Source organism: Pogona vitticeps, chromosome 6, assembly GCF_051106095.1.
Source record: "Pogona vitticeps strain Pit_001003342236 chromosome 6, PviZW2.1, whole genome shotgun sequence".
NCBI lineage: Eukaryota > Metazoa > Chordata > Lepidosauria > Squamata > Agamidae > Pogona > Pogona vitticeps.
The window spans coordinates 23,995,709-24,018,826 of NC_135788.1; the positions used below are offsets into that span (position 1 = coordinate 23,995,709).

Genomic DNA, 23,118 nt, shown 5'->3' on the forward strand with positions numbered 1-23,118 from the left:
GGGGGAGGGGCCCATGGTGAAGGGAAGCCCTCAGACATGAAACCAAGACCTCAGGTTTTGGAGGGAAAACCAAAACAAGATGAGAAAGACTCAAAATACACCAGAAAATGTTATTTCTGTCAGGGAAAGGGCCATCTAATCTCAGAGTGTGAGAAATTAAAGCAGCTAAAAGGAATTGTGCCTCAGGATTCTAGTGGAACCAAGCCAAAAGCTGTGTTCTGTGTCCAGAGAGAGCAAGGCTCATTGTCACTGAGGGAGCCTGTTGCCATGGCTACTCAGTCTGGAACAGCTACCTCTGCTGATCAGGCTGAGGAAAATGGTCCTCTTGTAGAAGTCAGGCGCTGCCTGCTGGTGAGAACAGATTCTCAGTTGTTTGAGACAGCAGGGGTGGACGTAGGAATACTTGACCGTCAGTATCAGGGGCTGCGGGACACTTGTTCTCAGGTGACCCTGTGCCATCCAGATATTATTCCTAGGGAATATGTAATCCCAAATGAGAGCATGAAGGTGGCAGGGATTGAGGGGCAGATAATCTCACTGCCAGTCGCGGAGGTACCTGTCAACTTTCAAGGCTGGAGAGGAGTTTGGCGGCTAGCGATTTCATCGACTCTGCCAGCAGCCGTGCTCGTGGGAAATGACCTGACTGAACATGTGAAACGGGTGCTAGTGATTACACGCTCACAAGCCACCACGGGGACAGTTCAAGGGGGTAATGATGAGCCAGAGACGGAAGCAGGTGGGGGGAGTTCAGAAGCTGTGGTGGAAACCTTAACCACAGACAGCAGATTTGGACAAGAGCAAAAGGCAGACGCCACTCTCCAAAAGTGTTTTGAACAGGTGACTGACGCCCAGCTAACACCTGAAACCCCAGTGAGATTTCTAGAGGAAAAGGGGATTTTATATAGAGAGACCCTGAGGAATATCTCAAAAGGGGGAGATGGGATCAGAAGTCAGCTGGTGGTACCTGAAAAGTATCGCCCCATGATCTTACAAAGGGGGCACTCTGACATGTTTGCTGCACACTTAGGGGTGAACAAAACACAGCAGAGAATCACACAGAATTTTTACTGGCCTGACATAGGGAAGCAGATCAGGGAGTTCTGTAAACAATGTGATGTGTGTCAAAGGCAGGGGAATAGCCGCGACAGGACCAAAGCAAAGTTGTGCCCTTTGCCTGTGATTGACACTCCGTTCAAATGCATAGGGGTGGATATTGTGGGACCTTTGCCCAAGGCCACAAAGAGGGGGAACAGGTTCATTCTCACCATTGTGGACCATGCCACAAGGTACCCTGAAGCCATACCCTTGACTAACATTGAAACTAACACAGTGGCAGATGCCTTGGTGGGGTATATGTCCAGGATGGGATTTGCCTCAGAAATAATCACAGATTTGGGCGCATCGTTCACATCAAAGCTCATGAAACGCTTATGGCAAATCTGTGGAATTAAGCACAAGGAAACCACTGCCTATCATCCTGAAAGTAATGGGTTAACTGAGAAGTTCAATGGGACTCTAATGCGCATGATTAGGGCTTACTTGGCAGAGAATCCAAACAATTGGGACCAGAAGCTGCAATCCCTTTTGTTTGCTTATCGATCAGTGCCACAAGCCAGTACCGGGTTCAGTCCATTTGAACTTTTATTTGGGAGAAGGGTGAAAGGGCCCCTTGATGTGATCAAACAAAATTGGGAGCAGATCACCCAGGATGACCCACAAGACATTGTGACATATATAGACTCTTTAAGGAAGGACCTAAAGAGAAACCTAGAGCTAGCAGCAGAGACCCTGCAAGCTCAAAAGGTCAGAAAGAAAGCCTGGTGTGTCCAGAGAGCCGGGGAGAGGCGCTTTAATCCAGGGGAGGAAGTGCTTTGGCCTAGGCTCTGCAAAGAGAACAAACTGCAGCTGGGTAGCCCAGAAATAAAATACTTGGGTCACATGGTAGGGGGAGGAGTGATAAAACCCCTAGAGGCCAAAATAGAAGCAGTTCGTGATTGGCCTAGACCCAACACCAAGAAAAAAGTCAAATCATTTCTTGGGTTGGTGGGCTACTACAGAAAGTTCATCCCGAGGTTTAGCGAGATTGCGGCTCCGCTGACCGATCTGACGAGGAAGAAGGCTGATGACCACATCCCGTGGACCAGCGACTGTGAGGCGGCGTTCCAGAGGTTGAAGGAGGCGCTCGTCCAGTATCCAGTGCTGCGGGCTCCAGACTTCGACCGGGAGTTCATCATCTACACCGATGCGTCTAACAGCGGGGTAGGAGCAGTTCTGTGCCAGGAGGATGAGAATGGTGACCAGCATCCAGTGTCCTACCTGAGTAGGAAACTTCAAAAAGGTGAGAGACATTTGGCAACCGTGGAGAAGGAGTGTTTGGCCATAGTCTACGCGATCCAGAAGGCCAAGCCTTACATCTGGGGAAGACATTTTGTTCTGTGCACTGACCATTCACCACTGCAATGGTTAAAGACAATGAAAACCCACAATAGCAAACTTATGAGGTGGGCTTTAAACCTACAGGACTATGACTTTGAAGTGAAGGTGGTCAGAGGGTCAGTGAACTGTGTTGCTGACGCCTTGTCAAGAAGACCTGAAGAATGAAGACGGCGAAAGAAACATGGACTATGTATATATATTGATGACAAAAAGTTAAATGTACCTGTTTTTTGAACTTGGTTTGTATGAATAAAGGTAAATTGATGTAATGTATATGGTAAATGTTTAAATGCCTAATTGCTATGGTTAACTTAGAATGTAAGTTTAAGTAAGTATGATATGGTATGTATAACTGTTGTTGTGTGTTTTATCCAGGTTGTTTTTTGGGAAAAAGCACCTTAGCTTTCCCCCTACAAAACAACTTATAAAGAGGGGAGGTGTTACATACAGCACTGATGTTACCTGTCTGTCATGGGTTTGGAGGGAAAGTTCCATCCTATGGAGAGTGGAAGGCGGGACATCAGGAGGAGGGGCTGTACTGTATATATATGTGAAGCCTGTGTGGTGAAGAGGAGACGCTGGGATGTGAAGAAGCAGCAGCTGGGAAGAAGAAGCTGGTGTGGGAGTCTGTGTGTCAGACAGGGTACTACTGTGTGTCAGAGTACCAACCTGATAGGTTCAGGTGTCTGTTGGTTAGCCAGAACTGATAGGTTCAGGGTCTGTGCTTCAAGTTAAGGGTTCTGTGTGAACCAAACTGTATGCATGTATGAATGAGAATAAGCCACGTTACTTTATCTTATTCACCTGATTATTTTATTTTCCCTGTGTGTTGTATTTAAATAAACCTTATTCTTTTATTTGTTTAAAAATCCATCCCTGGTCTGTGTGACTTCTTATAGGGAATGGTTGGTGGCAGCTTAGTTAACGTGTGGCATATCCCAGTAGGTCTGGGTTTGTCACATTTATTTCTTGGTTAGCATGGGAATGAGGATACCCAGTCTGGACAGAGTCAAAGACTAGAACTCGGGAAGCCTGGGTTCAAGGAACCTATCTTTAGTCATAAAAATCTCATGAATCCCCACTTAGTCATGGATGCGTCTCTGGGAATGTGGAACTGATAAATCCACTTCTTAAATATCTCACCTCACTTACAGTATCTTGAAAGCTCTGTTGGGTTGCTTTTCGGTCAGCTCTGATTTGATGGCACATAACAAAACATGGGAATGAAACACTGAAGAAAAAGTTGATTACTAATCTTCTTGGAAGGGCTGGGATAAACAATAACGTTTCAGTTCCACTTAGAGACTAAGTCCTCATATTTTTTTTGGTCTTATGAGCAAGGTTTCCTTGATATTCCTGAACCCCCCCCCCTTGGGAATATTTATTCTCTGCCTAAATCCTTAAAAAACACACACATAGCACAAACACAGTTTATTGTTTCTCCACCTATCCCTAATTACAGGAAAGGATGTCGCAGTCCAATTTAGGCAGAGGCTGTTCTGGCAGAGGAGAACCATAAGGTTCACTTAGGGTTTTTCCTTGCAGTATTCCTTCTAATGCAGTAACAGCCCTCCTATAATTCTGTATGAACATTTTTACCAGTGAAAGGAAGTTTTCTGGCCCATTTATAATCAGCACCAGGAATATCTGTAACCTGGCTAGAAAAATCTGTTCCTTTCTAATGAGGTGCTGGAGTTAATAGTCTCTCAGTCTGGCAGCTTGCACACAGAAAACTGAACTGCTCAAAAGGTTGAAGAACAATAAAACTCCATCATGCTGCCATTCTTCTCCCAGTGCTAGCACTCTTATACCGCTTCTTTTCCTTTTTTTTTTTTTTTGTTTGTTTGTTTGTTTGTTTTCAGAAGTCAGGAGAAACACTTCAGGCCCATTGCAGCCATCAAACACTTTCTCAGCACTGACCCCATAGAGCATTTTCCATAGGCCAAAGGTTTATCCAATGTACAGGTTGCTGTCCTCTGAAGATGCCGGCCACAGAGACTGGCGAAACGTCAGGAAGAACAACCTTCAGAACACGGCCAAAGAGCCCGAAAAACCCAGAACCACCATTTTATCCAATGTGTTTGTCTTTGTTGTTGTCTTTACATGACATCACATCACTACTAACGTAGAGCAATCCTATGAATCAATGACCTCCAAACTGTCCTAGTTTTAGAAGAGGTGGCTGTATTAATCTGTGCAAAAACAAATTACAAATTTAAAAAAAGAAGACAAAGACATTGTGGCACCTTAAAGATTAACTGCTATATTTTATTGTGACCTTTTGTTGACAAGTCCACTTCTGAAGCGGACTTGTCCACTCTAGCACCTCATTTAGAAAAGGAATAGATTTTTCTGGGTCGAATTCGGAGGAAGTGGACTTGCCCACAAAAGCTCACATTAAAATATAGCAATTAGTCTTTAAGGTGCCACAATGTTTTTGTCTCCTTTATTTTTTTATTTTTGTTTTGTTTTTACCTGACACTCCAGACTGTCCTGTCATTAACAACTCTGCTCAGTTATTGCAAACTAAAGTCCTTTGCTTTCATTATGGAAATAATCCATTTTGGTTTTTTTAATCGTTTGAACAGTAGAGATAATAATAATATACACAAGTCATTCTGAACCTGAAATGTTTGAACTATTGCATCAGGCTCAGAATGTAGATGTATAGATCTATTGTAGAAGCCATTTATCCTGACAGTTTCTTCATATCAGCTGACCTTACTAAAACCTGTTTCTGCTTACCTAACTATTCCATTCATAGGCTTTTATGAGACTTTTCATGAGCTGAAAAGTTTCAACAAAATTCTTTCCTGTTTGGCCTTTGCTTGATCTCCATGTTTCCACAAACATGATGGCACCACTTGTGTATAGGACTAGGCACTCATCTTTGGACGTGGGTGGCCATATATGCTGGACTGGGCGTTCATTAATGTCAAGTGTCATAACAGACTGGAAATATTATTACTAGTTTGGTTTTGCAATTAACAAGAATAAAAGTTATCTCCAGCCAACTGCAGAATGTATAGCACTGAAAAATTATTATAAATACAGTTTCAAAGAAAATCTTTCTGTCCCAAGATCATTCTCTCAAATTTTGTTCATAATACAAAATGATCACCTCAGCAGAATTTCCCATCTTTCACTCTCAGTGAAATAATATGCTGGGTGCCCAAACTCAAAGGAAGTTTCAGACTTCAAAACAAAGAATACAAAAGGGTCGCTTGGGAACTGGACTCAGGCTAAGAGAGAATTATTTAGGATTAATTATTTGACTCAGAATGAAAAACATCAATGAAGTTCCTTGCTACTGAATGAGTTAAAGCTAGCCGATAGAGCATTATAAAAGCCAGTTATCTGACAGACAATCATCTGACAAGTAAAAGTATATGGGTGGGGGAGGGGGGAGGCTTCACAAGGAGTATGGTAATAAATCTATACTTTCCCCCTCCATTTCTGAAACACCTCTGGACAAAGGGTGTGTGCACATATGCAAAGACATTAAAATCCTCCCATCAGATTGATATAAATTGCCTATATCTCATACTGAAGATTGCAAAAACAGGTATACGTTGAAAGATGCATGATGTTTTGGTAGGCCATTGATTGGTCCGTTTGAATTTACTGAGTGGGAATATCCAGATGAATATCTTTGTCCATAAAGACTTTCTTTCTCATTGCATGACTATGAAAGAGCCAAGTCTGTGTTGTGGATTTATGTATCTTGAGCATCCCTTCCAATTCTGAAATTCTGTGATTTTATGATTATATGTGTAGTCCCCAACTGTGTTTTGTTGCCCTACTCTTTGAGATGGACTTGAATCTGTTTTCTTTGGAGTTATCCTCCTCATCATGAGGAAACAGGAATGGAAAAATGTCCTGCAGATGTTTTGGCCCCCAGATGTCCCCAGCCAGAATGATTAACTATTAAGGATTTGGGGATCTGAAGTCCAAAACATTTGGAGAACCAATGACAATTATTGTGCTAGAGCTTGGGGAATTATATTAAAGAATACCAAGGATAACATTCAGAAAGCCATCCAGAACTAGGCAGTGGTAGAATGATGCTCTGGATCCCAGAGCCATTACTTATGACATTGCTATTGTTTCTCTGGATCCCAGAGCCTTTAGTTATGGCATCGTTACTCATTCTTCTTAAAAGTCTTTCATCAAGCTCTGCAGCCAACCCAGAAAGATATACATAAATGGTTTTGAACTGCCTAGATTTCTGAAGGGAAACCAGTCTCATTTCTGCAGTAAATCTGTGGCAAGTAATCTAGTGATGCCTCATGCACCACAAGGAGCCTCGTGGTGCATTGGTTAAACTGCTGTACTGCAGCCAAAACTGTGCTCACAACCCAGGGTTCAATCCCAGGGAGCTGGCTCAAGGATGACTCAGCTTGCTGCCGTTTACTTATTTTCTTTCTCTTCTCCCCTACCTATCTCCTCTTTTTCTTTTTTATTGTTATTTCTCTTCCCCCACACCAGTATTGGTTTAGACGTTTGTCCTGCTCACCCAATTTCCCACACTCTGTAGGCAGCAGGACATCTCTCTCTCTCTCTCTCTCTCTCTCTCCCTCTCTCTCTCTCCCTCCCTCCCTTTCAGCAGTATAGGTCAGGGTGTCTGCAGAATGAACCAATTTTGCCCAATATCCCCTCATTTCTAGCAAATGTTAGGGACGTCTGGCACCTACTGGTGGAAGATAAAACTACAGATGTTAATTAATTATTTAGTTTTAAAAAACCAAATTAACTTAGCACTGTGCATCCCTGTGTCCCTTAATATATATACAAAATTTCAGATGTCTGGGTTTAATTTTCTTTCAGCCATTGTGGAAACATACATTCAGTATGTATTTGTTTTTCCTTTTTGTTTTTCCTTAGCTGGCTTATAAATTTGCCCTGAATATAATCTAAAAAACAACAACATTTGAACATGTGGATAGATGGCTGAGACAGATGATAAGCAAAAATATTTTGAATGTATTTCCTAAATAAAACCACATAGAATTGAAGATCTTTTATCTTTTGTTACAGATCGCTTTACACAGTACAGTCCTAAAAACCTTAGACAAGCCTGGAACAAGTAAGTGTCTTAAATAAAACATTGTATCCATATTGCTAATTGTTTAATTAGGACTATATGTCTCTACTTATTTTAGAAAACTGTATGTTTCTAATATCGGAAGCTACCCGAGTATGATTGTCACAGGTGGCTGAATATCTCTCTTTGACTTTATTTGATCAATCAAGCATATACTTGATGAGAAATGGCAAAGTCAAGTTGTGTTATTTATAAATATGTAGAGGGAAATGCACACAGATAAGCAAATTAAGAGCTGGATCTACTTACATTTTTATTTCTTGAAAGCTGATTCTGCAACATCCCACCCCATTCTGACTGACAGGACAGTCCATAGTGTGTCTAAACTGATGTGTAGGATTTAACATTGTTCCATTAGGTTTTTATCTATATTGTAGAACAAATACAGTCAATCACAGCATTGCGTTAAAAACTGTGCTTTAAATAAGGAGTGCATTTTAAGTTAAGCTATTTTTGCAAAGGGTTCTTAGTAAACTCACTACTTTTTTATTGGATAGATGCAATTACAACAAAAGCTAAAGATAATTATTAGAAACTATCTTAACATAATTATTCAATGTAAATGGTATGATGAATAATTGCATGAATTGTATCAGAATACACAGAGTACGGCATATTTAAAATTGACAGATAAAAAAGATATAGTTTGCTAGTTTACACAAACATTCATGAAATATGTAGGAGATTTTCAATGTCGTTTTACTAATTGCACATATTTCTCTTATCTTAAGAGAACAATGTTATTTGATGGACTTATAGAAATACAAGAACTAATTGAAACAGCATTTAAATTTTAATATAGTTTTCCTTTTTAAAATGCAAACAAGCAATGTTCCCTTTAATTTTCAGCCCCTCTTGGTGGGGCTCTACACCTCACCCATGTGACGTTGCCTGTGCACATGATCCCCACACACACACGTGCACAGGGTTGTGTCATAACTGGAACCAAAGGGGCAGAAAATGATCACTGTTGGTGTGTGGAGGAGGAAGAAGACTGCGAGGAGGGGGACAGAGTAGTATGCATTTGCACAAATGCACACCTTAGAGGATAACTTGCAAAGAAGCCTTGGTTCTTCATGGTCTCTGAATGCACACTAATGGCTTAATCTGCACTTGCGCAGAGCAGTCTCGGAACTTTCCAGAGCTGGAGGACATGGTTCTGGAACCTCCCACATGCTGCCCTTGACCCTGCCCCCAGCGCCGAGTGCCTCGGCTCCTTTCTTGCTGCCGCTGCAGCAGCACCTCGTTAGGAACATCTGTGCGCTATTTCATTCACGTACCTTCCTTACCTTCTCTTTGGACCTCCCTGGCTTTGTTTCATTCAACAATTCTTCTTCATTGCGAGTCTGACTAAAAGAATAAAACCAGACTGTTAATTGTGTTAGGGGAGCCATAGTGTTCTTTATGGCCACTCTAGGCCTCTTTATGAGGTGCGAGAGCTGCACCAACAAGATTGCCCTCTCCAACGGACACTCTCCGCGTTTGTTTTGTCTTGGGGAGGAACTCTGAAGTCAGAACTGTGTGGGGCATGTGTGGGGCATGTAAAAACTTTGCTAAACCAGCTTTAAAGTTGAGGCTTGAACACCTCTCTTCTTTTCTCTGGGAAAAGTCTCTGTCTCCAGCCCCAGAGACTCCCATGGATCCACTGCAGGTGGAGTGGCAGCCCTCGGTCTCAGGCTCGCCACCACCTCCTAAAGCCCAGAAGGGTTCTAAAATGGTGACATCTTCCTTGGGATCGAGGTTGACAGCTATGGCATCTACACCAAAGCTTCCTGACAATCTGTATGCCTTAGCTTACCATTGGGGGACCAAGATGGTCCGCCCCCGGTGCTGGAGGCCTTGCCATCACCATGCATCAGCTACTCTCCTGACTGGGGCAACACCTCTGCGGAGATAGTACAATTGGCGCAGGCTAGCCCACGAATTCCTCCGGGATTGATTGGATTACATGTCTCCATCTCGCCACTGGAATCAGTGCTGATGGAAGTGCCTAGGAAGAGAATGCACAAATCCCAGCACCTTGAGCCACCGCGTGAGCCTGAGCTCCCTCGGCATTGATCAGTCCCTGGTCACAACTATGCACGCTATAGCAAGGGTGGCGCTACTATGACCATCCGGTGTACTGTAATCCTTATGACTTCGAGCCTGACCCATGTTCCTATCTGAGAGCCTACAGGTTCAACCCATACTATCTTCGTTGTTACTACCATCCCTATTCACCATTGCTGTCACCTTCTCCCCCTCAATACTGGCTTTTTGAAGATCGCCCTGCAGGTACCAAGGACGATTTCTATCCCTCTGCAGCCCCCTAAAAAGCATCTGCCTCTGGACTATGCCCCTGTGGTCGATGTTAAGCGAGCTTATCATCTGGTATCGGACCCTGAGAGTGTGTAGGCAGCTCCGGAGTGGCTTCAGTCTCCAGCCCAGTGCCCTTCTAGAGGAGATGTTGATAGACTAGTAGCCCGAGTTCATACCGTCACCTACCATGCGCTGCCCTGTCACGGAGATTATTCCCTGTCTATCAATCACGAGCCATTAGACTCTGATTCACTGGTCTCAGGCAGGGAGGAAGACTCACCTCCCAATGTTCCCATGCCTGGTTCTGATGTCATGGAGAATCATCCTCCCTTGCCATCTGAGGACTATACCTCTTACTCCCAGCTTATTCTTCGCATTGAGAAGGTGTTGGACCTGGCTGTGGAGCAACCTACAGCAAAGAAAGTGGACAAAGTATATGAGGATATAACCCAAGACCAGACCCCGTCTCTTCGGCTTGGTTTTATTTCATCATTATCAGACCTTATGAAACAGTCTTGGGCTAAACCTTCCTCATCCTATCAGATCCCCAGAAGGGTGGAGAACCTTTATAAGATCTATGGGGAGAATACAGACTTTCTTTTGAAGCATCCTCTCCCAAACTCCTTCATGGTGGATGCCACACAAAATAGAGCTAGGAATCGGTCAACTTCAACACCAAACAATGAGGAGGGCCGCAAGCTGGTTGTTATGGGCCAACGGATGTATTCTTTGGCTTCCTTCATTTTGAGAGTAGGCAACTACTTGGCCGCCATGGGGGACTACCATCTCATCTATGGAATTCGACACTACCCATCCTGGAGGCGGCACCTGAAGATGTCCATGCTCGGGGCCTGGCTTTTCATCAGGAAGCTATGGTCCCAGCTCACCAGGAACGTATGGTGGCCAGGCACATTTTGGATGTGGCCTCTAAACAACTGGCCACAGCCATCTCCCTGGTTGCCATGCCTGGCTCTGCTCGGCGGGAATTTCTGAGGATGTGAGGGCAAGAATTGAGGACCTGCCATTTGACAACATCAACCTGTTTGACCAAAAAAAAAAAAACACAGATGAAATTCTTGATAACCTCTTAAAGCATAGAAAATGGCCAAGTCTTATTCTAGCCAGCAGTACCACCCCAGGGGCACCTGGTGTTGGCCCTGTTCTTCAAGAACCTTCCAAGACCGGCAGAGACCTCAGGACTCAGGACTTTTGTCGTCGTCCTCTCTGCAATTTAGCAGGCAGTGCCCCTATCAGCAGGCATGCTGACCGGACCAGAAGGCCAGGCAAACACTTTGACACATCTCCTTTACCAGCAGTAGTAGACCCCTCTGTCCATCTCGCCCCCTTCCTTCACTCATGGTGCATGATCACTTCAGACTCCTGGGTCCTCTCCATTGAATCTGAAACTTCCCCTCTTATGGGCCAGCTTAAAACTACCACCTCAACTCCTGCTTTATAAGATGAAATAGGAGCCCTTCTTCAGAAGGATGCCATTCTCCATCTGCACCATCCTGATGTTTCAATTGGGTTTTATTCCCAATATTTTATAATTCCGAAGAAGGATGGAGGCTTTTGTCCCATCCTTGACCTCCACAATTTGAACTCATATATCATTCCCCGGCAGTTTCGTATGGTCTCTTTGGATGTCACCATCCAGCTGTGGAGGCAAGGTGACTGGTTCACAGCTATAGATCTGAATGACGTCTATTTTCAGATCAGCATTCAATCAGATCATCGTCGGTTTCTTAGATTTTCAGTTGGGGGAGTGACATATGAATTCAAAGCCCTCCCCTTCGAGTTGTCGACTGCCCCACAGGTATTCACTTGTGTCTCCAGGGTATTATGGTCTTCCCTTACTTGGATGACTGGCTGCTGGTAGCACCGTCTGAGGCCCAGGCCAAGCGAGATATGAGGCTAACTTTATCTCTGCTATTGACCGTAGGTCTGAGGGTCAATTTGGAGAAGTCAAAATTGCATCCCACTCAGCAAGTTGCCTATATCGGAGCTGTTCTGGATGCTTTGTTGGCTCAAGCCTCACTACCTCTGGACAGGATTTCAAAGATCTGGTCCATGCTACACTCTTTCCGCTGGGGAGCTTGGGTACCAGCCCTTCAAGTTCAGTGGCTGCTTGGCCTCATGGTGTCTATCATGGCTATGGTACAGCATGCCCACTTGAAAATGAGGTCGCTTCAAGCGTGGTACCTCTCCCTGTTCACTGTAGCACTCGATCCTCTAACCAAGCTTCTGCAGGTCACGGTCAAACTGGCTGCCCAGTTATACACAATTTGACAGTAGGTCCTTCAGCCAGTTGTCTCCCTCTATTCAGCTAACTATGGATGCCAGCCCGACAGGTTGGGGTGCACACCTGAAGTCCCTCATGATACATGGTCTCTGGTCCTCAGCGGAAGCATCAATCATCTTGAGCTCCTGTCAATTACCAAGGCTTTTCGGGCATTCAGGTGTTCCCTAATGAGTCGAGTGGTCCAGGTTGCAACAGACAACACAACGGCAGTATAGTATATCAACAAGCGGGGGGCACTCACTCGCTCCTGCTGCTCTATCTAGCTGTCAACCTGTGGGAGTGGTGTTTCATCCACCACATCTACCTGGTGGTGGTTCATGTGGCAGCTCAGGGGAATGCCCTGGTGGACCACCTCAACAGGCACCAGTCCTGTTCTCATGAATGGGCCCTAGACAACACCATCTTTCATCAGCTATGCCATAGGTGGGGCACCCCACAAGTGGATGTCTTTGCATCATGGGTCAACAGGAAGTGCAGCCGCTACTGCTCCTGGGCAGGGATGGGCCAACTCTCCCTGGGGGATGCCTTCATGATCAGCTGGTCCTCAGACCTGCTGTACATGTTCTCTCCGATCCCGCTTCTGCAGAGAACCATTATCAGGATCCGGCAGGACAACGCAAATGTCATCCTCATAGCCCCTTGGTGGCCTCGCCAGCCGTGGTTCTCTGCGCTCCACAACAGGGCATCGGAATACATCTGCCTGACATCCATTCCTGACCCAGGACCACGGCAAGATCTTCCATCCAGACTTGGACTCTCTCCACCAGACAGCGTGGAGGCTTTCCTCTCTATAGCTGAAGTTATGGGTCTGGCTGCACTGCATTAAGCAGTATACAATTTTACATTTCTTTCGCGTTCTATAAAAATTGCATCTCTTTAGAGCTAAATTATGCCAAACTTTTCATTTAGCTGTAGGAGTTTGGTGGGAAAATGTAGTACCAAAATTATACTGTTACAATTATACTGCTATAAATCCTTACAGTTAAAGGATTTGCAGAGTTATGGGGGGAAATAATTGCAACATTAAAAGGAAGGAAATAAATTATTATACAGCATGTTTTTCCTTTCTGCTCTTTTCCTAAGAAGTTAAAAGGAAATTTTTAGAATAAATCAAAACAAAAACTTCTATTCAAAGCACTATTTTCTGTAATTTTGTTTTTTGAGCCTTTCTTCTTAAGGAAATCATTGAATCATGTTTTTTCTTCTTCTTCCATGTGTTGATCTAGGCCGCGTTTCAGTTGTTTTTCTGCTGGTGTACTTCAGTTTTGAATTCTACAGACAACATCTAGTTTTCCTTTAGATCAAAAGATTATACTCATACCAGTTCACTATGATCTTCACTATAGCTTCAAGTCAGAAGTTCATAGATAGAGAAAATCAATTATGTCAGTATCTTTACTTTCTGGGAAATTTTGGGAATTGTAGTCCCTCAACCTGCACACTAAGCTTTAACATCCATTCCCAGAATCTAGAGATCTTAAAACAGAAGGTATTATATTATTATCTCACCAGCATCATATAAAAAGAGACAGCTATTTCTTCAAAGTAAGAGCTGATGTTTGATTCTTTACTGTTCTTCCTCAACAGTGTAAAAATTAAAGGAATAGTTTGGACGCTTGGGGGAGCACTTGTTTTTTGCTCAAGAGAAAACCACTTTAAAAGGGCAACCGGTGAAGATTCCTTATTTGTTATCATATCATATCATTTGTTATGTCAGTTATAAAGTAATTAGCTACCCCTAATCATCTTTGTTTAATAGATAAATACTGACATGTAGGTCAGCTTTTTAAAGTCTATAAATTATTTTAGATAAGTATTTTAGAGCAGATCCTCTGACACTCCCGAGGAGAAACAAATGTGCCTTTATTTAAGAGCTCTTTGGACAGTTCTATCAAATGACTCAGATACAGATAAAATCTTTTACTTTGCTTTTGTGTGGGAGTGGCATAGAGAACATTCAAAGAAATGTACAGGTGGTGTTTCATGCTTCAGTGGGCATTTTAAATGATTCAGATTCATTCATTTATTTTTGAACAAATATGTATACAGTAAGTTTATCAGATACTGAAGTATGCCACAGTCTAGCTAATCTATTATGTTGTAAATAACCAGCTAGTTAGAATGTTGTCTAATAATGTAATGATTCAGGAATACTTTGGTGTGGAAAAGCCCAGTTTAGATTACCTTTCTTGGCTTCATAGTTCTCCCCTGCTTTGGGTACTGACTCTGATTTCATTCCCAGCTTGCATTAATGCAGAATTTCCCATTACAATTGAACCAGGGAATTCTGCTTTACATTTGATGTGATCCTGGTTTCTCATTCTGGTTAGTAAGATAAATGTAAATGCAAAATTATCTAGTTTGAATGTAAAAGAAAGACATGGTTTTAATATCAGGAATGAAGCACTGAAGTTCATTTCCAGGTCATTGGGCCTAGTATGTGTGTATCTTCTATTGGAATCGTTGACATTTTCCTACATTTTTGGAACAGTGGGCGATGTCTCATCAAAAACTCACAGATTACAGCAATCATATGGCCAGCAGTTGGGAAGTATAAGAATACAATCAGCAGATTGGGTGAAGAAAAGGTAGGGAAATCTGTTCTTGATAGGTAGAGTGCCTGGGCAAACATCTGAATGTGAGTTTAGGGGAATATACGGTTTATAGAATAGCAACACTACACAAGACTTCTTGGTTTGTTTGTTCATATTTATTTGGAACATAAAATAAAAATTGGTGTTGTGCATTGGCATATGTCTCTTTTCTTTAGTGTTGCTTTACGTAATGTTACTTTCTTCCATATCATTAACCAACATTTTTTCAATGCTAGGCTAGGTTGCAAGATATTTACTTTTTTAAAAAATTTATTGGTGTTTTGGCACTTCTTTGCAAAAAAGATTAGGAATGATTTTCATGCAAAAATACTTTGTTCAGAAAAAGTTGCCTTTTGCACAGGATGCAACGTTTTTAATGCAAAATGCAGCAGCCAGATTGCTGACTGGGGCTGGTTACAGAGATCATATGACCCCCCCACCCCCATTACAGAAGCTTCACTGGCTGCCAATCAGTTTCTGGGCACAATTCAAAGTGCTGGTTTGAATCTATTAAGTCCCAAACAGCTTGTTGTTTCATTGTTTAGTCGTGTCCGACTCTTCGTGACCCCATGGATCAGAGCACGCCAGGCCATCCTGTCTTCCACTGCCTTCTGGAGTTGGGTCAAATTCATGTTGGTAGCTTCGGTGACACTGTCCAACCATCTCATCCTCTGTCATCCCCTTCTCCTCTTGCCTTCACACTTTCCTAACATCAGGGTCTACACATAGAAGATGTGTGTATCTTCTATTGGAATCATTGACATTTTCCTACATTTTTGGAACAGTGGGTGATGTCTCATCAAAAACTCACAGATTGCAGCAATCATACGGCCAGTTTAGGCTCAAGCTATCTAAAGCACGGCAGTTCCCTCTATGAGCCTGCCTGGACTTTAAAATAATCAGAGGAGGCCTTTCTCTTGGCTCTGCCACACTCACAGCTGCGCTTGGTGGGCACATAGGAGAGGGCTTTTTCTGTTGCTGCTTCCAGGTTTTCGAGCTCCCTCCCATGGAAGGCTAGGCTGCCCCCATCATTGCTGTCCATTCGCAAGCGGGAGAAGACCTTTCTCTTCAGGCAGGCTTTCCTTAACTGGTGGTCTGAGAGGGGTTTTAAATTGATTTTTGTGCTCTCTTGTTTTAAATGTGTTTTAATATTGATTTGATCACTGTAATACTTGTTTAATTCTTTTTAAATATTTGTATACTTGCTATTTTTAACTTTTAAATATTGTTTTTTTTTAATTATGGAAGCCGCCTCAGGTTTTTTTAAAGGAGAAAGGCGGGATATAAACAAACAAACAAACAAATAAATACATAAAAGAAAGAAACATAGGAAAGCTGTTTCTCTTGACAAAGATGCTTTTCTTTTCATTCTCATGGAAAGTTTGCAGTGATTGTCCATTTTTTTCTACAGTGTCTCAGAATGAAGAGACCCTTTTTGTTGAGTATAAGAAAATTTGCAAGTATTCATAACGTCTTTGTTCTGAGCAATTACATTTTCTAACTGGGATTTGGATAACACTGAAGTTGTTTCTTTTGTATGTTTGACCCAGCTAACTAGGCAGTTGATTTCTATACTGCTTCCCATACGCTGAAAGTGGTTCACAAGAAGTGGGATCTGTAAACTAGAGTAATACATTCATGTCTATATTAAGTAAAGCTCTAAATGTTTCATAATAACATATATTTAATTAAACAATGGCTGAAACCCTGTTGCTTGATATAGTAAATTGCACAAGAGTAGTCCTATTGAATTGAGGACTTAGTGAGTCAACTCCTCCATAAGTTCCATTGATTCAAAAGATATCTACTCTAATTGAGTGTTACTTTAGCCCAGTAATCCCTGCTAAATCAATGGGACTACTCTAGTGTGATTTACTGTGCTAAGCAACAGGATTTTGGCTAATGTCAGTGTCAAAGCATTTCACAAATAGTTCTGTGCTTACAAGAACACCTTCTGTTCTTGCTGCTTGATAACAACAATTGTGAAGCATTTTAAGAAGCTTCAGACAGAGCTGTGGCCTGTTCTCAAGGTCAGTTGTTATGAGGGAGAGAGTAAAGCTTTCTGGTGACAATGGAACAAGGGGCAGGAGAATTGGCCCCTTTGAAGTAATACGGAAGCTAGCAGAGTCACTTTTCTGTAGGTCTGCTATATTCTTAGTGAAGTGTTTGCAGTATGCAATACATTAGAACCATAACTGCAGTGAGTTCATGTGCTGCTTTGCCTTTTTGTCCAGATTATTAATAAAGATGTTAAATAAAACTAAATACCACTAATCCCTATAACACACAGCTGGTATTTCCCTTCTGAATCAATAAATTATCTTTACTCGTCATTTATAGTTGTCAGCCAGTTTCCAGGCTGCATGATATATTTGGGGGTTAATTTTGGCTAGTCTAAAAAAATAAACAAGATTATTGGAGGAAGATTTAAAAGATAATTACAGAAAACATTTCCTGAGATTTGTTGCCTTACCACAATCGCCTCCTTCTGCTTACTGTTTCCTTCAATTTATATCAGTTGTGTTACTTTTAGGTGGGAAGAAAGTGTTTGGGCTCTGAGGGCCAAAAATCCAAGCAGAACCCACTAAACACAATACCCACTGTACTATGGCAAATAATGGCTGAAATCCAGTTGGTGCAACTATATTGCCTAACTGGTGATTACATCATCATCAGTTGACATTATGTTTTATTTTAACTTAATTTAAAATATCTTATCAACCCTTCAGTTTTCTGAAGCTCTCTAAGAATCCTTTTTACCCTTGGGAAGCCTTTGGGAGACTCAGAATGGAGATGGGGACAGCTTTTAACATTGGAAAATCACCCTAATGCTAAACACATTTAATAGTGTTTCATTCAGCAGATTCCTAAACCAGAATCTAACCTGGTTGAGGGGGAAAGGAAAGAAATAAAATGGGTGGCATTTGCAGTAGAGAATTGATAAGCATGGGGCCACCCCAGTACCTCACTCCTGCTTGCTTTATTTGAGGCCATAAATAGACATTAGAGCTAGGCTGTGATTAGAGCCAAAAGCATGTGCATAAACGTTGCAGAGAGATGATTGAGGCATTATTTTCGGGCTTGTGAAATAAGACTTCATATTAGGCAGTGTTTAAGGGTAGAAGACCACTCACCAAACAAGGCAAGCTAATTGCATGCTTCTAGAAGGAAGAGAAGCTCCTGCTGTGTTATTCAGAGGCATTAATCAGTTAAAGATTTTTCTTTTCTAATCATATGTCATTTCCAAAATCTGTTTCTAGCCTCAGTAGCTGGAGTTTGGGTAAATGCATATTTTGTGTGTGTGTGTGTGTCTGTGTCTGTGTCTGTGTCTGTGTGTGTGTGTGTGTGTGCCTGTGTCTGTGTCTGTGTCTGTGTCTGTGTCTGTGTCTGTGTGTGAAGATGTATTAGCTATTAAGAGTAGCATTGTTGTTCTTGTCAGTGGTAGTCGAAAGTACCTTACCTGCAATTTCATATTCAGTTGAGTATGTATACGCTATGTTGAAAGTTACAATACTCATAGTTGTAAGAGCAATTCAGTTGTAAAACAAACTAATTATAGTCTTCCTGAAGACTAACTTAATTCATTGTTAGTATTATGATATTCTATGACTAATAAATTCAGTTTCTTTTTCCCAACTGGTTTCTGATGTAATGGAATAGTAGAGTTTGATAACACTGTAGTTGTTCCCTGATATAATACATTTTGGGGGTGATAAATCATTCTGAATAAATTACTTTTTGTTAAAAAAAAGTTTGAAATCTCTGCATTACATTCTTCTTTTCTGTTAAAAAAAACCAAGGATTCACAAAAAGAAGCAATATTAGAAATGCTGATGTGTGGGTACGTGAAGTGGAATGATTAAAACTTATTATTAATACTGTAGTAAGTAAGTAAAGAATTCCTGCAACAGTTGGACCCTGGTTTCATTAACTGTACCATGTTTAAAAGCATGCAAGTTATGCTTGGTAACCAGACTGCTTAATGTTATATAATTGCCTAATTTTATAAGTTATGTGTACTATGTCATCAGATTGTAGCCTATTACCTTGAAAGCCGTATTAGTCAACTCTAATAAGGCTTTCAAAATAAGTAAGATATTTAAGGAGTATTTTTACAGTTTTGTACACACCCGTGAGTTTCCATGGCCAAACAGAGATTCAAACTGAGTCTCCTGAATCCTAGTCCATCACTGTGTCTATTACACCGCACTGGGTATCAATTTTATATAACACTTTCCTAATTGTTTTGTGGTGCTTCTGATATAAATTTTAAAAGACCAGGGTGCATATTAGATCTGATGGACAAAATGACCAGTTACATTTTTGACTGCATTCTAACAGTTATCCATTTAAGAGTGTAGTATGAATAAAGCAATATAACATAATATTGATGCACCTGCATTGCTTGAGGGCAGATAGGCAAGTGATTCCAAAGGGAACTGACCTTTTTCTTTTAGGCATTGAATCAATTTTATAGCCTAAGGCACTAATTCTCTGTGAAAGCTGTTATATCCCTCATTGTGCTGGACTTTAAATGTCATTTTATATGGCCATAACCCACAAAAATACTGTAAAATCATTCAGTCTTTGTAGAAAACAGCCTAATTTTTTTTCCAGTGAGTTAAATGAGGTCAGTTTTGCTATGATCACAGTACATTCAAATTTCTGTTTACACTTAAACCTGATGTACGATTTGCTGTTAGGTCAATCACCAGCCCCAAAGATTAGTGTCTATGCACCAGTATTATCTTCCTGCAGAGTTGTTTCATGAAATAATTTGATGTTTTAAAGCATTTCAAGCTACTGTATTTTACATTCAGTTGTAGTTTACCTCAGTTACGTTTATATCTTCAACCTATTTAAATGGGTGAATTGCCTCCTGTAGGCTTTCATAACAGAAATTCACCCTTCACCCTACACCCTGCCCACCCCTTTTTTTGAGTTGGGGAAAACATCTCTTTTGGTGAAGAGTATAGGGTAGCCTGATGCAGTCATAGGATGCAAAAACAGGCCTCTGGAAATGCATCTGGCAGATTCACCGTCCCTGATCTCGTTTATAATAAAGACAATTACTGCCAAAAGTAGCACTTTCTCTCTGAAATGTTTGCTACTCAGACAATAGATTCTACAACATTCCCACACTGGGCAATTTCTTACAATTTTACTTTCCCAACTGTATGTACAGTATGATATTAAATATAACATTGCAGAAAGAGAGATAGAGAGAGAAGCAGGTCCCAAATAAAAGCAATCATTAGCAGGTATTACTGGAAAAACATTTGATCATGAATTTAATAAAATCAAACTCTTTTGGGGGGGCGATGTTTGGCCTGATAAACACATCTATATGCTAACCAAAAAAAGATGCCAGCTGAACATCTTGGCTTTTTCCCCTTTCTTTCATGAGGAAACTTCTTGTTTGGCCTTCTTTCAGAGTTATTATACTGGAAGTAGCTGTGTGTTTTTCTTTTTCACTTAATTTAATTAAAGGTCAAGATATAAATAAAAATCTGATTATTCATATATCTGCTTTTTTAATAAAAGCCAGGCCCTTCAGAACATGGCCAAAGAGCCCGAAAAACCCACAACAACTAGATGACAGTGATGTTCTCAGTTGTTTAGCGCTCTTGCAGTTTCTTAAACAGACTTGTCTTTTCTTGGTGTTCCTGAAGTAGTTTTGCTACTTTTCCAGGTTTTTAGTGGATTGGGTTAGTTTGGCAGATTCATTGCCTTCTAGATGCTTAACCAAATCAATACCTCTTTAGCTTGTCTCCAAACTGGATTGCCGTAGTTTGTTCTACATTGTCATTTTTAGAAATGTTTAGAAACTTCTGGCTGGACCAATTTTGGTGGCCGCAACATTAACATTCCTTTGTCCAACAAAACATATTTGTACCTGGAAAGCTTCCAGTTAGGTTCAGTGCTCACTTTGAAGTGGTGTTGAACAACATAAGTTATCTGGGCTCCATATAGTGGAAGATATTTGTAATGGCATGGCTGCTGTATAAATGTGTAGTAGCTGTGGATGATTTCCCTGATACAAGGACCAACTACCAACATAAAAATGGTGAACCACTCACACAAAGGTATTTTACATTGCTGCTGCAGCACCGTTATCCACCTAAAGACTTCCATGCCCCTAAAGGGAACAGTGACAAAGGGCTTTGCCTTTCTGTAGTCACACTGGCAGTTAGCAAAAAGGGTCTCCCTGTCATCTACTGACCTGAAATGGCTGATTGCCTTCACTTTAGAGTGATTTGCTATAGCACATCAGTTGTTGGGGATTTATACTAGTGTGAGAGCACATAACTGCAGTGGCAAATGAGTACAAACTAACAATGGCCCTGGCACATGACCAAGAATGCAACTGGCAATTTATTAATTAGTTATTAATTTGCTGCTGTGGTCAGCACACTTATATTTACACTAGAATAAATCTCCAACTGGATTATGGTAATTATTTATTATAACCCAATGAAATTAAAACTTGAGAGTTTGGCATGGAATAGATTACAAATTTAAAAGATCAGTAAAAAAAAAAAAAAAAAAAAAAAAAAAAAACAAATCAAACATGGAGACCCAGGTAGTGTCTGTGGTTTGGTCTGCCCATTTACATCTTCGGCGGATTGCCCAGCTGCATCCCTATCCAGATGCGGGGGCACTCACCACACTGGTCTATGCGTGTGTAGTCTCAAGAATAGACTACTGTAATGCTCTTTGCTTGGGGGTTCCTTTGAGACTAATGCGGAAGCTCCAGATGGTGCAGAACACGGCAGGCAGGCTATTAACAGGGGTGAAAAGATTTCACCATATTTCCCCCACCTTGGCCGCCTTACACTGGCTACCTATCTGCTTCCGCATTGATTTCAAGGTGCTAACCATTACATACAAAGTCCTTAAATGTTTAGGCCATTGATACCTGGCAGAGCACCTTCTTCCACACAGTTCTACCCATATCACCCACTCCAGTCAGGCCAGGCGGCTGAGGGGCCTAACACCAAGAGAGGCCCAGTGGGGAAAAATGGGAAATCAGGCCTACTCAGCAGTGGCCACTCGCCTATGGAACAACTTACCTGTAGAGATCCGCCTGGCTCTCTCAAGACTAACTTGAAGACATGGCTATACAGGCAGGCCTTCCCTACAGCCATTACCTAGCCTATCTCCCCTTTTCTTTTTTTCTCTCTCTTTCTTCTTTTTCTTCTTTTCTTCCTTTCCCATCTTGGATTCTGTGATTAATCTGAATTTTAGTTTAGTTTATTTTTATGTTATATGTAAACCACCCAGAGTTGACATGTTCTAGATGGGTGGTATATAATTTAATAAATAAAATAAATAAATATTAAAATAAAATAAACAAGTTCTTTGCAGGTTGCAGAATGTGCATGAATAATGGTTTCCCATTCCATTCTAAGCTTCTGTTTCAATAGACATTTCTCCATAGGATGACTTAACAGAAGCTAAAAGAAATTCAAACAATTACAGTGGTGCCTCACTTAACGCTTTTAATTGGTTCCAAAAAAATTGTCGCTATGGGAAAACATTGCTAAGCGAAACGCGGTTTCCCATTGAAATGCATTGAAAACCGGATAATCCGTTCCAATAGGAACGAATTGCCGTCCTTAAGCAAAAATCACCATAGGAAACATCGCTAAGCGAAATGCAGTTCCCCAATTGAAATGCATTGAAACCTATTCAATGCATCTCAATGGGGGAAAAAAATCAACAACAAATTAAAAAAGAGTCAGAACAAAGTCAAATTTGTTTAACAAAGCGTTTATTAAGTGCACTTTATGATTTCAAACATTTTAAACAGTAAACTTTAACTTTATAGCATTTAAAAAACAGCAAACATGAGGCTGTTTAAACCATCGTTAAGCGAAACAGGGGACCCAAAAATTTAATCGTTATGCGAAGCATGGTCCCAACATCGCTAAGCAAAAATTGCCCATAGGGACCATCGTTAAACGGAGCGCAAAAACGCTCAAAAAAGTCATCGCTAAGCGAATTCATTGTTAAATGAAGCGAGGTATTGTGACAGGGAGAAGGGCCACTGTTAGAAAGGTTTGTACTTAACTATGTTGAATAGTCACTGGCTGCAGTGAATGAAGAGATATTGCATCCCTTTCAGTATACAAACTCTTGTGAGAGCTATTTAAGAAACAAACCAACTTGTTTACATGATTAAGAAATTTAGACTTTACACATTTTGTACATTGAAACAAGAGAGAAGGAAAGAGTTCATGCATGATCATGTTTCTTTGGCCAAAGCTGAGCTAATTTTAAGGATCAAACCTCTGACTTACAAGATGGCTTTATTTTTGTCTAATGGAATAGAAATCAGCTTTTTCACCAGAGATACATTTCAAATGTGAATTAATCCTTAG

General features: G+C 41.2%; 1 protein-coding gene across 5 annotated transcripts in view; it reads left to right on the forward strand.

Annotated features, from left to right (window-relative positions):
* The window catches only part of CDK14 (cyclin dependent kinase 14), a 302,744-nt gene that overhangs the window by 205,019 nt on the left and 74,607 nt on the right, over positions 1 to 23,118 (forward strand). For all 5 annotated transcript variants that reach the window (XM_073003160.2, XM_073003159.2, XM_073003158.2 and 2 more), the window contains one exon: positions 7,474 to 7,522. In XM_073003160.2, the coding sequence (XP_072859261.1) occupies positions 7,474 to 7,522 (49 nt within the window). The remainder of the gene's footprint in view (positions 1 to 7,473; positions 7,523 to 23,118) is intronic.